At 41.8% G+C, this 16369-nt stretch overlaps 1 protein-coding gene across 2 annotated transcripts in view; it reads left to right on the top strand.

The window, feature by feature from the left end:
- The window catches only part of Smarcb1 (SWI/SNF related, matrix associated, actin dependent regulator of chromatin, subfamily b, member 1), a 32449-nt gene that overhangs the window by 12691 nt on the left and 3389 nt on the right, over positions 1 to 16369 (top strand). For both annotated transcript variants that reach the window (XM_015500335.2, XM_015500334.2), the window contains exons 6-7: positions 6400 to 6566; positions 11798 to 11988. In XM_015500335.2, the coding sequence (XP_015355821.1) occupies positions 6400 to 6566; positions 11798 to 11988 (358 nt within the window). The remainder of the gene's footprint in view (positions 1 to 6399; positions 6567 to 11797; positions 11989 to 16369) is intronic.

Here is a 16369-nt window from a genome sequence, read left to right as displayed (position 1 = left end):
TCAGACAAGAAGCAGTATCATTTTTAAGTGGATAAAAGTTTAAAATTACCAGGATCTCATTATTAATATTTTTAGTTTTGCCTTTTCTTTTTTGGTCATTTCTGCATACATTTATTAATATAGTTGTAATTACAGCATAACTATTGGAATTTTCAGGTTTTTTTCCCCCCCATTTATAAAGACCTTCCTTGTTTCTTTCATCTTCTTAATTGGTGCAGAATTTTCTGTTGAGTTGAAGTGTCTTATTTTCCTGGAACTCCCCTGTTGTAGATGTTTCCATGGCAGATAGCATATTCATTTATGACATTTCTCTCCTAGAGGGGATTTCCTAAGGAGAATGTGAGAGGTTGTTGCTATGAGGCTGTCATGAGCTTTCTGGAAGGATCAGGCTGCTTCCTTCTGTCATTCCCAGACATTTGGCATTCCAGATCTGAGTTCAAGGGCCTTTGCTCAGTTCTGGAAATAAGTCTTGCAGGCCAAGTTTCAATCTTCTAAAGCCCATAGATTATCTAGCGAGGGAGGACATTGGCAAGGGGTTCCAGGAGATTGTATTGAGTATAGATGGTGCAGGTACATATCACTGATGAGTCCCCTGCATAGGGCTAAGGCAGACGATGAGTACTAGGCCACTGCTGGTGCTACACAACATCCGTTCCCTGCTTATCTCAGCTGGCCTTTGTCATAGTTTATATTAGCTTCACATTACTATAATAAAACTGAGGTAATCAACTTCTAAAGAGATAAGATTTATTTTGGCTCACAGTTTTAGAGGTTTCAGTCCATAATTGGTTGACCCTGTTGCTTTGGGCCCATGGTTGGCACAACATTACATGATAGAGCAAAAGCCATTCACCTTGTGACAGGGAAGCAAAAGATAAAGGACAATCCACTTTGAGGTCATATCCCTAGCAATCTAAAAACCTCCCATTGCCCCCTACCTCCCGTTTTTTGCATTTTTTAAATTGATAAGTTGTAATTAAACAGTGGTGGGATTTGCTATGCCATGTTCATACATGCACATGGCCACCTCTTTTAAGTTTCCACCATCTCCTGATAATGCCAATTAGGAACTATGCCTTTATTGGGTCTTTGAAAGACATTCCAGATCAAAACTATAGCATAGTTATTTGTTAATTCATTTCTTTCCCTCTGTGTTTCAGCCCCTTGAGGGCAGGGACCTTATTTTTAGATTTTTAAAATTTTTTGTCGTAAGTAGACACAAATTTCTGTTTATTTATCTATTTATTTATTTATCTGTTTATTTATTTATTATGTGGTGCTGAGAATTGAACCCAGTGCCTCACACATGATAAGCAAGCGCTCTACCACTGAGCTACGGCCCCAGCCCAGGGACCTTGTTTTTATTATTGCTTTTCTTATGGCACTTACTGTAAAACCTAGCCCAATGTAGGAACTTAGTTGTCCAAATTGAATATATATTTTCCTGCTCTTTTTCTTTCAAAACACACAGAAAGATCCTTTGTTTGCTTATACCCTCACTCTGTTCCAGAAGGGATGTAAGATAGGTTACATAAGGACACTAGATACGAAAGATTAGTTTAAATGAAAAAGTTTTTAAGAAAAAGGAGAAAATGAAAGTAAGCAATATAAGAGGAAGCCAGGGCTCTGGTTCATATTCAGATAGTAATCAGCATACATTGCTGAGAGGTTGGTGTTGCTCTCAGGTCTTTAGAAACAGATGGAAACATACATGAATGATCAGTTTCACAATTCTCAGTATGGTCAAGAGTAGAAGCAGCCTTTGTTTCAGAAGAAACAGTATCACAAATAGTACTTAAGTCCAGGAGAAACTTTCCCCATGACCCTTGGAAAGGATACAGTATTACATAATGAAAAGCAGCATCAATCTGTGTCCCCACAAGTTTCACTGGGCTGTTCTTCATAGGAGTCCTCATGTAAAATACAATAAACACTGAAGATAATTTAGTATAACTATGTGGAGAACCAAAATAGTGTCCTGCAGACTCTTCCTCTGCGTTGGGTGCTATGTAGTGTATATTAGAGCCATAGCCAGGGCTAGGGTTATGGCTCGGTGGTAGAGCACTTGCCTAGCATGTTTGAGGTACTGGGTTTGATTCTGAGCACTGCATATAAATAAACAAAGTCCAGTGACAACTAAGAAGGAAAAAAAAAAAGAGCCATAGCTGGGTGCAGTGGCACACGCCTGTAATCAGCTTGGGAACCTGAGGCATGAGGATTGCGAGTTCAAAGCCATTCTCAGCAATTTAGTGAGGCAGTAAGCAACTTAGTGAGACCCTGTCTCTAAATAAAATACAAAAAAGGGCTGGGGGTGTGGCTCAGTGGCTAAGTGCCCCTGGGTTCAATCCCCAGTACCAAAAAAAATAAAATCACTGGTGGTTAAGATGCTAAAATTGCTGTTGAATTGCTGTGTTTTTAGTTATATTTATTTACTTTGAAAATATAAAGCAAAAACAAAACTGAAAGGAAAAAAATCCACAATTATGTTGGAGACTTTAATAGCCCTCTCTCAGCAACTGATAGAACAAATGGAAAGAAAATCAGCAAGATTATATAAGAACCTAAAAACACCATCATGACAGAATTTGATGAGCATGGATAGTACACTCCAATACAGCTGAATATGCATTCTTTTTAAGTGCCAATGAAAATATATGTCATATAAACCATATCACATGTAATAAACCCTAACAAATTTAAGCGATTTGAAACCGTATAGAATGTGTTTCCAAATTTATTTTTTTATTTTTATTTTTTTTTAGAGAGAGAATTTTTAAATATTTATTTATTTAGTTTTTAGTTTTTGGTGGACACAACATCTTTATTTTATTTTTATGTGGTGCTGAGGATCAAACCCAGCGCCTCGCGCATGCCAGGAGAGCGCGCTACCGCTTGAGCCACATCCCCAACCCTGTGTTCTCCAAATTTACAAATTAAACAATATACTTCTAAATAATTCATGCTTCATTAATTCATGGATTAGAAATAAAAATACAACATACCAAATTTGTGGAATTAACTAAAATAGGGCTCTGAGGATAATCTTAAGCACTAGTGCATATAATAGAAGACAGGAAAAACTTCAAATCAGAATTCTAAGTTCCCATCTTAAGAACTGAGAAAAGCAGCTGGGGATATAGCTAATTGATAGAGTGCTTGCCTCACATGCCCAAAGCCCTGGGTTCAATCCCCAGCATCACCAAAAAAAGAACTGAGAAAAGCAAATAAAACAAAAGCAAGGGGAAAAAAAGGATGTAATAGGGCAGAAATCATTGAAATGTAGAAAAAAATAGAGAAAATTCATGAAATAGCTGATATTTTGAAAGATCATTAAACTTGGTAACTTCTAGCAAGACTTAAGAGAAATGTGAATTACCAATATCAGGAACGAAATACATTAGTACAGACCTTGCAGATATCAAAAGAAAGGGAATACTACAGTTGTACACACATAAACTCAAAGCTTGCACAAAAATGATCAAATCCTTGCAAAACACAAACTATCCCAGTTCACCCAATATCCTAGATAATTTGAACTGCCCTATAACCATTAAGGAAAAAGAATTTGTAATTTAAAAAATCCTAAAAGGCCAGGCACAGTGACACACACCTGTAATCCCAGCAGCTCTGGAGGCTGAGGAGGATTGCAAGTTCAAAGCCAGTCTCAGCTATAAAGCAAGGTACTAAGCAACTCAGTGAGACCCTGTCTCTAAATAAAATACAAAATAGGGCTGGGGATGTGACTCAGTGGTGAGTGCCCCTGAGTTCAATCCCTGGTATTCCCCATACACACACACACACACACACACAAAAAAAAAAAAAAAAAAAAAAAAAAAACCTCCTAAAAGGCCTGGGTTTATAGCTCATTAGTGTACTTATCTAGCATGTTCAAGTCTCTGAGTTTGATCCCCAGCACTGCCAAAAACAAAAAAATTCCCAGTAAAGAGGTTTATTCCAGGGATGCAAAGATGGATTCAGTGTATTAACAGACTAAAGAAAAATCATGTGATCATATCAATTGATGCAGAAAAACATTTGATAGATTCAACGTCTGATCATGATAAAAGCTGTCAGAAAAATAAGAATAGTAGGAACCTTCCTCTATTTGATGAAGAGCATCTACTGAAACAAAAACAAACAAACAAAAACCAAAAGCTGGCTGGCTGCCCTGGCGCATGCCTGTAATCCCCGTGGCTCTGGAGGCTGAGGCAGGAGGATTGTGAGTTCAAAGCCAGCCTCAGCAAACAGCAAGGCACTAAGCAACTCAGCAAGACCCTGTCTCTAAATAAAATTCGAAATAGGGCTGGAGATGTGGCTCAGTGGTCACGTGCCCCTGAATTCAATCCCCAGTACCAAAACAAAACAAAAAAACACTGAATTCTTTGTCTAATATCAAGGACAAGGCCAGGATATCTGCTGTCACTACTCTTACTTAGCATAATGCTGGAAGTTCTTGCTAGTACAAGAAGGCAAGAAAAGGAAAGAAAAGCCATACAGATCAGAAAGGAAAACATAAAACTGACCCTATTTACAAGATGATATGATTGTATATGTTGAAAATCCCAAAGGGTCTGTAAAAAAACACTTAGAACTAATAGCTAAGGTCATCAAGATCAGAGGATATAAGATAAATATAAAAATTAATTGTATTTAACAAACATGTTGACACTGAAATTTAAAAATATATTACTGCCATGGTTTGGATGTGATTTGTTGCCCCACAGTTCATGTGTGGGAAGTGTGACCCTCAATGTTGCAGTATTGGGGTGCTGGAGCTTTAATAGGTGGGGTTAATGGAAGGTGATTAGGTCATGGGGGTGCTGCTCTTGGAAGGTACTAATGCTGGTCTCATAGAATGAATTAATTCCCTTGAGACTGGGTTATTATAAAAGAGCAAGATTAGCTCCTTCCTGGTCTCTGGCCATGTGATCCCTTCTACAAACACTCCCACCATTGGCCATCCATCATAAGGCTCTCAGCAGAGTTGAGCAGAAGCAGGTGCCATGCTCTTGTACCTCTGACACAGAGCTAAATAAACCTCTTTTTTATATAATATCTTCACAGCCTCTTTTTAAAAATATTTTGTTTAGTTGTCAATGAACTTTATTTTTTTATATATACATGTGGTGCTGAGAATTGAACCCAGTGCCTCACACGTGCTAGGCAAGCGCTCTACCACTGAGCCACAACCCCAGCCCTCTCTGTTGTTTTTTTATAGCAACAAAACATGGTCTACTATAATTACCATTTATAATTACTCAATAGCAAAAAGAATATTTTAGGAGTAAATATATATATGTCTTGCATGCCAGAAATCTTTATAAAACACTGATGACAGCAAATTTTAAAAATCTAAGCGGAGAGACATACGGTGTTCATTGATAAAAGACTCAAGATGTCAATTCTCGCTAAATTGATATAGAAGTTTAATGCAATTCCTCTGAAAATCCTAGCAAGATTTTTGTTTTGACAAGATTATCCTAAAATTTCTATTGAAAGTCAAAGGAACTAAAAAGCTAAATCAGTTTTGCAAGGGGAGAATAAAGTTTATGCTAAAGCCTACACATGAATGTTCATAGTAGCTTCATTCATAATAGCCAGAAAGTGAAAACAGACCTGATGTCCTTCAGTGGTTGAATAAATAAAATGTGATTCCTCCATACCACGTAATGCTACGTGACAATAAAAAGGAAATGACAACCTGGATATATCTCCAGAGAATTTTGTTGAGTGAAAAAAATGTAATCCCCAGCCAGGTATGGTGGCACTCAAAAACCTGTAATTCCAGCAAATAGGGAAGCTGAGGCAGTTGAAAGCCAGCCTAGATAACTTAGCAAGACCTTGTTTGAAAAAAATAACATTGGGGATATAGCTCAATGGTAAAGTGCCCCTGGGTTTAATTCACAGTACCACACAAAAAAAGGTGATCCCCAAAGGTTATATACAATATGATTCCATTTATATAACATTCTTGAAATAACAAAAATTATAGAAATGGAGATTAGTGGTTGCTAGGGATTGAGGGAAAGGGTGGGGAGGTGGTTACAAAAGAGCAACATGAGGGATCCCGATGGTGATGGAAATGTTCTATTTCTTGACTATACCAGGTTCCTGGTTGTGAGATTATACTCTGATTTTATAAGTTGTTATCCCTGAGAGAAAGCCCCAGGGACATGGAGGAAGAAATATTTGCTGGATGAGGGCCAAAAAGGAAGGATACTTATCATGTGCTTTGTCTTCCACTCCCAGTGTCCTGGGGGTCCCCCTCAGTTCTCTAATCATCCACATCTGGATTCAGAGAGGTTTAGCAGAGATGGAGAGTCCCCAGGAGGCTAAGTTTGAACGGTGAGATGAAGCCCTATAGTCTGTTGTGATGCCTTCCTGCTCCATTGATTTCAGAGAAACTCATGACTCCTGAGATGTTTTCAGAAATCCTATGTGATGATTTGGATTTGAACCCACTCACGTTCGTACCAGCCATTGCCTCTGCCATCAGACAGCAGATCGAGTCCTACCCCACGGACAGCATCTTGGAGGATCAATCTGACCAGCGTGTCATCATCAAGGTAGGTGACTCCTCACCCTGGGCTGAAGGGAAGTGTATTGTAGGGTGCTGAGTGTACATTAAGGTCTTGGCAAAAGCCTATCTTTGGGTTCTTTGCCGTGGGACAGGGCTTCTGGGAGCGGTCTTTCAGACAACACATGATTCTGTTTCTCCAGGCAGGGGCAGGCTGACCTCTCAGATTAAGGTATCACATTCTAGGCAGATTTAGGTGATGTTGCTCTAATACTACCAGGCACTGAGCAAAGTCTGGTTCAAAGGAGGTGAAGGCTGCCCGTGGGCAGAGCGGGAAGCCCTTGGTAAAGTGGGCAATCATCTGGTGGATTGGGCCAAGTCCAGAGATAATTTAAGACTCAGTAGTACTCCACTGCACATATATAACACATTTTGCTTATTCATTCATCCATCAGTGGGCACTTGGGTTGCTTCCATATTCTGGCTATTGTGAATAATGCTGCTATGAACAAATGTGCATGTGTGTCTATGTTCCTGCTTTCAATTCTTTGGGTTACATACCCACAAGTAGAATTGCTGGATCTTATGGTAATCTATTTTTAATATTTTAAAGATATTTTGAAGGACCACCAAACTTTTTCATTGCAATTTTACCAATTTACATTCCAACCAACAGTGTACAAGAGTTCTATCAAATCCTTTACCTATTTCAAACTAGGTTTTTGCTGAGCTTTATAAGTTCTCTATTTTGAATATCAAGGATATCAATCCCTTATCAGATACGTAATTTGTAAATATTTTATCCCATTTTGTGGGTTGCCTTTCTACTCTGTGATAGTGTCCTTTGATGTATAAAAGTTTATTTATTTATTTATTTATTTGCATTGCTTGGGATTGAACCCAGAGCTCCAGACATGCTAGGCAAGTGTTCTAATACTGAGATACATCCCCAGCCCCAAAGTTGAATTTTGATGACATCAATTTGACTAATTTTCATTTGTTGCTTGTACTTTTGGTCTCATCATATCTCAGAATCTCAGCCAGATCCAATGTCACAAATGTTTCCTTCTCTGTTTTCAGCTAATAGTATTAATTCTTAACATTTAGATCTTTCATCTGGGTTTGTTTTGTTTTGTTTTTCTCAGTACTTGGGATTATACCTACGGAAATGCATATGCTAGGCATGTGCTTTACAGTTGAACGACTTCTTTGTCACTTTTCATCCATTTTGTGTTCATTTTTGTATATAATACTAGGTAAGAGTCCGATTTCATTCTTCTGCATGTAGACATCTAGTTTTCCCGCAACATTTATTTAAAAAGACTGTCCTTTCTCCACTGAATGTTCTTGGCACAGTTGTCAAATTTGATCATATATGTGAGGGCTTATTTCTGGACTCTCCATTCTCTTCCATTGGTCTATATGTCTGTCTTTATTTCAGTACCACATTGTTTTGATTATTGTAGCTTTGTAGTAAATTTTGAAATTAGGATGGGACTTTTTCCAGTATCATTCTTCTTTTTCAATATTGTTTTGGTTGTTTCAATATCCCTTAGATTCCAATTTCAAGATAGATTTTTTTTTCTATTTTTGTGGGGAAAAAAATTGGAATTTTGATAAGGTTTGCACTGAATCTATAAACATTTAGAGTACTATTGAAATCTTAACAATATCAATTCTTCTGACCATGAACATGGGACTTCTTCCCATTGATTTATGCCTTCTTTCATTTCTTTCAGCCATGTCTTATACTTTTAAAGTGTACCAGTCTTTCATCCCTTTCTTTAAGCTAATTCTATATATCTTCTTATTCTTGATGCTAATTTTAATTGAATTGTTTCCTTACTTTCCTTTTCAGAGTGTTGTAAGTGTATAGAAAGGCAACTGTTTTTGTATGTTGTATCTTGCTACTTTGTTGCATTCATTCATGTGTGTGTGTGTGTGTGTGTGTGTGTGTGTGAAGTCTTTAAGGTTTTCCATAAATAAAGTATCATGTCTTAATAGAGATAAACTGGGCTACAATATGTTTTGCTTCACTTGTGTCTTTAAGCACAGCCTTCTGGCTCTAGAGGACAGGATTCTGTTATGGACCTGTGCCTTGTCTTACAACTATGGTGAGGATGAGGCCATGAAGGTTAGCCCTGCTCAACCATCTGATTCCAGATGGGACCAGCCACATGCAGGTTGCTGGTGAGTCTGACATTACATATCTAGCCAGTTTCCCTGGTATTTTTCTCATTCTGAATGCCAGGTTTAGTTTTTGTTGTTGTTGTTGTTGTTGTTGTTGTTACCTTGAAGCAACCATACAGAAAATTGTCCAGCAGCTACAGGTCCTTCAGGGGCCAATACCTGATTCCCCTAAGCAGAAGCTTTCCTAGCCAACCCTCTGATTTAGTTATAATTCTCAAGTGTGAGACAGCATTTGCTGGTAGGCTGTTGGGAGACCATCCCCAGGTCAGGTTTCTTCCCGTCTTGCCTTCTGGATGAGTGGCAAGAGGGCCCACCAGTACTAGGATCAGACTGGGTACCACAGGGAGTATACAGCTAGCTCAGAGAAGCTTGTGTTTCTTGGAATAGTGCTTTGTTTTTCAGGCCAGAAGCCTTGTGGGCAACTTGACCCCTGAGGTGGTGACCCATCTTTCAGGTGAGGAACTGAACGTCACACTTTGGATTTCTCATTACATCTGGGTTTTTCTTTGAGGACAGACTTCTTTGATGGAGGATAGGAAGAGTAGCACTTGAAAATGTCTTTTTCCTGAGAAAGTAGTGACTTAGTTCTAAGCAGCCTTTTACATATGATCTTGGCAATGCCAGGACCAATGCCCAGGCCTGGCTACCTTTACCAGGGAACCTGGCCTGCTTTGGATCCATTCAATTCCAGGGTGAGTAAGATAGACACAGGTCAAAGCCTGGTCCTGTCACATGCCTGCTTGGAGGATCCTAAACCAGCTTAGTCTCTTTGAACCCACGTGGAGTCCAGCTGTTTCTTACCACTCATCAGTATCATCAATGTCTCCTCTACTCAGAATTTTCCAGAAGCTCCACAACTCCCTCTGTGTAAGCTGAGCCCTTCTGACAACCCTTTATCCCTTCTTAGCCTGGGCCCTGGTCCCTTACCATTCTCATCTTCTCTCCTATTTCATCCCTGTTTTTGTTTTTTGTTGTTTTTGGTTTTGTTTCCAAGTTTCTGGGCCTTATTTCCTCAGACCTTTGCATTACCCTGTCCCCTGCCTGGGACCCCTGCTCCCAGGGAACCACGTTGCCTGTTCTCTGGGTTCATTCACTTGTTTTATCCCTGAGAGCCCTTTCTAACCTGACAAGTACAGCTGGCTCAATTTTCTAACCTCTCTCTTGTTTCCCTCCCTGGTCTAGCATTTAGTGCTGACATACCATGTATTTACTCGGTCAACCCACTTAGCGTCTGTCTCTCCCTGACCCCAGGACAGCTTTTTCTGTAATTTTGGATAAACAAGTAGATTAGTGACTAAATAGCAGGAACGGGCAACATAGTCCATCAGCCGGGTGGGCAGCTTCTTGGATGTGAACAATGTACCTGTGATCCAGTCAGGTCCCACTTCAGTGTTTCTGTGAGCTGCCTGCTGCTGGATGTTCTTTCCTGTCCGAGCGCTTATATGGTTTGCCCAGAATTGGATTCCAGTTGGGAACATGCAGCTCCAGTTCTATTCCAGAAACCTGGGTTGATTGCCAGGCATGGTGCAGCATGGAGACAGGAAAGGCCTCAGGGGCTTTGACTGCAGCCTACACTACCAGCTATGTGCCTTGTGTGGGTTACTGCAGCTCTGCACCACAGCTTCCTCCCTCTCCTTGCCAGTTCTGTCACAAGGACTGGTTGTTTCTCAAAATGCCCTCAAGTTTGTACTGGGGATTCCAGGAGTTCATGGGATGGCAGAGAAATAGAAAACAAGCAGATGACTGAGATGGTCTCAGAGTCCTAAGTGCTGTGAAGAAACAGGAGAGGAAGGTGTGGAAAAGGACTGGTGGGGAAGAGAGGTCTCAGGAGTTGGGACTTTAGCTGAGGCCAGAGTGCTGAAAAGTGTCTGGTCTTGCCCAGATACAGAGAACATTCTAGTTAGTACAGAGTGGTGCAAAGGGCTCAAAGGTTCAGGGCTTCATGAACATGGTCAGGGTTTGGAGTTCCCTTGTTTCTCTGAAGAAAGGTAGAAGTCTCTGGGTGGACTGGGTCATAAGGGCTATTTACTGGCCATGCCTCTTGCTCATCTGCCCACTCAAGTCATGGTCTTAAAAACTAAAGGACAGCAGGGAGAATGGGCAGATGCACTGTGGCCTGCTCACCCAGTGGAGCATTGGGCAGTGATGAGGGAGGGTGCTAGCCCCCTACTGGAATCTTATAGGCAAAATGCTGAGGGAACAAAGCCAGACCCCAGAGGGTCCATCCTGTGTTGTTCAGTGATGTCCAGTTTTAGAATAGGCAGAACTAATCCGAGGGAGGGGGCGGACATTGGTAAATGCTTCTGAAGCACAGGGCTGTTTTTTCTGGATCTGAGTGTTGGCTTCCTGGGCATCCACTTGTGAAAACTTCCAACTGCACACCTAGGCCTGGATACCTTTGGCTATGTGTCACATGCTGTGAGGGGTCTGTAGGGGGAACATGGGAGGAACTGGCTGTTGCCTCTGTTGCACTTCCAGGCTACCTCTTGCCTTGCCACATTGGCACAGGTGTAAATGCATCTGTGACATGTTTGGCAAAATTATTTCCAAGAGGAGTAAGCTCTATAAAGCAACAGAATTCGGGCATAGATGATGGTTTAAGACAGGCTTAGGGACAGTTTCTGATCAGTAACATTTGTGTTGAGTCCTTTCTGGTCAACAAAGTCACATAAAGATCAATTGCTATAGGGTAAAGAGCAGATAAAGGAATGATGAGGATCCAGGGGGATGAATAAAAGTGAAGTGAAGGGGCTGGGGATATAGCTCAGTGGCAGAGTGCTTGCCTAGCATGCATGAGGCCCTAGGTTCAATTCCTACCACCATGCACAAATAAAGAAAGATGAAAAATAAACCTTTAAAAAAAAAAAAAGTGAGATGGCCAGAGCCCCTTGGAACATTTGTGGGGTCAGCCCATTTTGCAGATGATGAAATGGAAGGACAAAGACCAGCCCAGTTCTTAGCTTGTGAGTTGTTGGCAGGGTCCACTCTAAGCCTCATGGCTCCAGAGCAAGCTGTTCCCATTTCCTCACAGCCTCCTAGGCTGAGGACGGTCCTGCCTGCTCTCACTTTGCACTTTGGTTCTTGCCACAGCTGAATATCCATGTGGGAAACATCTCCTTGGTGGACCAGTTTGAGTGGGACATGTCAGAGAAGGAGAACTCACCAGAGAAGTTTGCCCTGAAGTTGTGCTCAGAGCTGGGCTTGGGCGGGGAGTTTGTCACCACCATCGCATACAGCATCCGGGGACAACTGAGCTGGCATCAGAAGACCTATGCCTTCAGGTAGGATGGTGTATGCCTCTCTCCCTCTCTCCCATCTCTAACCACTTTGGGGAAATACTTCTCTGTGGGAGCTGTAATGCTTTCACAGCTTTCTTGAGCTTCTCAGTGACCTGGCCATGGTCTGTTTGTCGGCTCTGTTCTTTCCCTGCCTCATATCTCAGCAGAGCTCACCAGTCACAGGCAGGGTTAGAGCTAAAGAGACGGCATGTTGGAGGCACTTAATAGGGTCCCTAGCAAAGATTAGAGTTCTGTCAGCGGGAACCTGACGTCCTTACTTCCATTTTCCCCACATCCTCCTAGGACCACACCTGAGATCTTTTGCCCCTCAATCCTCCATCCTCATAGCAGCTGCTCCCCAACTGTCGTGCTATTCTGTCCCCTCTGCATTCTGTCCCAACCTATTCCTTCTATCAGGGTTGCTCCTGCCCATGTTCCGGGTTTTTTTTTTTTTTTTTGGTTTTTTTTTTAGTTGTAGATGGACATGATACCTTTATTTTATTTATTTTTATGTGTGCCAAGGATCGAACCCAGTGCCTCACACATGCTAAGCAAGCGCTGTACCACTGAGCCACAACTACAGCCCCCCCCTGCTCTTCATCTTTGTAAAACAAGGTCCCTCCTCTCTCACAAGCATTAGGGAGTCCTCTGGCAGCTTCTTTCTGGATATCTCTGCCTGGTGAGTATACTGCAGGACTAGGTGCCATACTGAGTGCCACTGAAGAGGAAAAAACAGGTCAACCTGATCTCTGCCTGCAGTATCAGGCTGGCTGAGTAACTGAAAGTGTGAACACAACCTTCAACCCCTCACCAACACCAGATAAACAAACCAACCCTTCCAGGCTGAGTGCAGTGGCATACTCCTGTAATCCCAGTAGCTCAAGAAGCTGAGGAAGGAGGATCACAAGTTCAAAGCCAGCCTCAGCAAAGGCAAGGCACTAAGCAACTCAGTGAGACCCTGTCTCTAAATAAAATACAAATAGGGCTGGAGATGTGGCTTCAGTGGTTGAGTGCCCCTGAGTTCAATCCCCAGTATGTCCCCCACAAAAAATAAAAACCCGTTCCAGGGACTCTGCTTGTGGCCTCCGAAAGTCTGAGGGCTCCTGCCTCAAGCCTGCAGGAACAGAAGCCCCATCATTTCTTTCTTTGTGTGTGTGTGTGTGTGTGTGTGTGTATATATATTAGTAGTAGATGAACACAATACTTTTATTTATTTATTTTATGTGGTGCTGAGGATCGAACCCAGTGCCTCACATGTGGCTCACCACTGAGCCACAACCCCACCCCCGATCCCCCATCATTTCTGATCTATCCTCCAAGTGCCTTTTTTGATTGGAATGGTGTCTGGAGTGGGGCTGCCACCAAGTATTACTTCATCAAAACAGGTATTAGGGTTGATTACACCCCTCATACTGTCATCATTCATTTGCACTGATCACTCAGGGAAGACAGACTCAAATGCTACAGGAGGATCAAGGACAAAGATTTTTTTTTTTGCAAAGATTTGACAATTCATGGAGCTTTTAAGTAGGTTTGCATCTTAGCTCGATTTCTTGAATATCCCAAGAGGCATCTTTTTTAAGGCTTCCCGTAAATCTGAGCAAGAAAGAAGGTATGAGGCATACCTTTAACCTTGGAAACAGCTGAGCCCTTCAGGCTGAGTGCTTGCTGTGCTGAGATGCACATCATTGTCACCTGTGGTGACCCTCCTTCAGCTCTGCCAAGTGGTTTTGTTTCCTACATTGGGGATCAACCCTGGTGTCTAGCCCACTCCTCTCTATTACTGCAGGAGGGCTGCCTGAGGGTGCAGTCATGGTGTCTCCTGTGGAGCCAAGGCCATTGGATCCAATGGGCCCAAGAGTAGTCTAGGGAGTTAACTTTGAAATCCTGTGACACTGCACAGGTTCTGGGAGTGACAGCAACACCAAGCACCCCTTCCTACAAGCACCAGTCAAGCTGGAATTCTCCTTCCCAACTGACAGGTACAGGTGACAGACAGGTTTGCTGCTCCCAACAGCCAGATACTGAGATGTTGACCTTCACTCAGTCATATGGCAGCCACCAATGCCCAAGTCAAGGTTCAGGAGATGAAGTTTTGGGGCCTCTTGATGGGTCCTCCTGGCATCCTTTCCCTTGGTGGCCAGTGTGCAGCAGCATCCCTTCTATTCAGACACATGACCTGAGCCATTAGCCTTAGTTCCTTGCCAAACTCCTAGTTGTGTCCAGTTCCGAGTGGCTCCAGAGGAACCACTGTTGAGGAACTCCTATTGAGGCAGTTCAGGATTCTGTCTGATCCTTTAAGGAGCATTGACCCCTGTCCAGATGCAGTCTCTAGTGCAGGTTTCAAACCCTTGGGACTAAAGACAGACTGCTAAAGACTTGGCTAAACACACATTCCCTCCATAGTGGCCTGCCAGGGGGCCTAGTAAGTGTTCCAAGCATCTCTTGGCACCAGGTAGGACTATTTGTGCCATTCTATGTGTCATGTCTCAACTGGGCAATGAGGATGCTCCCCACATTGGAAGAGACCTGGCAAGGACTGGATGGGAACCTTTTGTTAAAGGGTTCCTAGACTTCACAGTCTGAGAGCAGAACTGCAGTTCACTGTGGCAAGGCTAGAAGCCAGAACTTGTATCTCCTGACCCCAGCTCACATTCTACCCACTGTCCCATCCCACCTCATGGGAATTTAACTGTTCTCCCAGGGAGACTATTGTCAACCCTGCTGTGCCCTACAGGGCCTGCTTCAGGTTATGCTGAAGCTCTAAGCTCTGCCCACCAGCCCTGAGGTTTTGGTTTTTTTTATAACAGCTTTATTAAGATACAATTCACAGGCTACAGATTCACTCATTTAAAGTATACAAGGTACTGGTTTTCAGTATATTCATAGAGTTGCAAAGTCATCACCACAGTTAATTTTAGGACACCCCAAAAGGAAGCTCCATACCCTTTAACAGTCACTCCCTGCATTTTCCAAGTCTCCTAGACCTGGGCAACCAGTACTCTACTTTCTATGAGTGGATTTGCCAATTTTAGACACATACTATAAATGGAGTCATTCACTATTTGGTCTTTTATGACTAGCTTCTTAGCATACTGCTTTCAAGGATCATCCGTGTTGTAACATGTATCAGAACTTCATTCTTTATGACTGAATAGTGTTCCATTTTATGGCTGTACTACCTTTCATTTATCCACTCATCAGTTGATTGGCTTATGGTGTTTGTTTCTACTTTTTGCTGCTGTGAAAAATGCTAAGAACATTCATGTATAAGTTTTTGTTTGATCACTTGTTTTCAGTTTTCTTGGGTATATATATCTATGAGTAGAAATGCTGAATCAGATGGTATTATCCTCACTGTTATTTTATCATTTTGAAGAATTGCCAGATTGTTTTCCAAAGTAGCTGCACCACTTTACATTCCCACCAGCAATGTGAGGGTTCCAGTTCCTCGAAATCCTTGCTAGCACTTACTTATCTACCTTTTCTTTCTTTAGTTTTTTGTATCATAGCCATTCTAGTGGATGTGAAGTAATTGGAGTTGCATTTCCCTAATAACTAATAAAATTGAGCATCTTGTCATGTATTAGTGGCCACTTGTATATCTTCTTTGAAATCATGGCTTATTCAAGTCTTCACCTGTTTTTAAATTGGATCGGGTTTTTGTTTATTTTTTGGTACTGGGGACTGAACTCAGGGGCACTCAACCACTGAGCCATATCCACAGCCTTATTTTATTTTGTATTTTATTTAGAGACAGGGTCTCACTAAGTTGCTTAGCATCATGCTTTTGCTGAAGCTGGCTTTGAATTGCAATCCAACTGCCTCAGCCTCCCAAGCTGCTGGGATTATAGGTGTACACCACCACACCCAGCTACTGGATTGGGTTTTTATTATTATAAGAGTTCTTTATATAGTCTAGATACAAGTCCCTTAACAGACATGATTAGTATGGTTTTTCCTATTCTGAGGGATGTCTTTTCACTTTCCTGACGGTGTTCTTGGTAATTTCCATGTCATATCTAAGAAACCATTCCTAATCCAGTCTGTTGTCCCAGCATCATGATGAAAGACTGCCCTTTCCCCACCCATCCAGGAAGCTTGGTTGCAATTATAAGAGTCACATTGAATTTGGTCTCCTCCTTCCCAGCTGATGGAAAAGCTATGGACACTTCATTTTCCCTTCAGGTCTCATTTATACAGTGAGAATAATAATGCTTCTCAACTTATCTGGTTGTTTTTTGTTTGTTGTTGTTTTGTGGTTTCCCCTAGGTGTTGGTGGTCTGGTTGTTGGTGGTACTTTCCTAGCATGTAAAGTACTCTACCACCTAGCTACATCCCCAGCCCATTGTAGTTGTTTTTTTTTTTTTTTTTTTTTTTTTTT

This window comes from Marmota marmota, unplaced genomic scaffold (assembly GCF_001458135.2).
Source record: "Marmota marmota marmota unplaced genomic scaffold, marMar, whole genome shotgun sequence".
NCBI classification, from domain to species: Eukaryota; Metazoa; Chordata; class Mammalia; order Rodentia; family Sciuridae; genus Marmota; species Marmota marmota.
The sequence above is the reverse complement of the archived record's forward strand: the minus strand, read 5'-3'. Positions and strand labels throughout refer to the sequence as shown.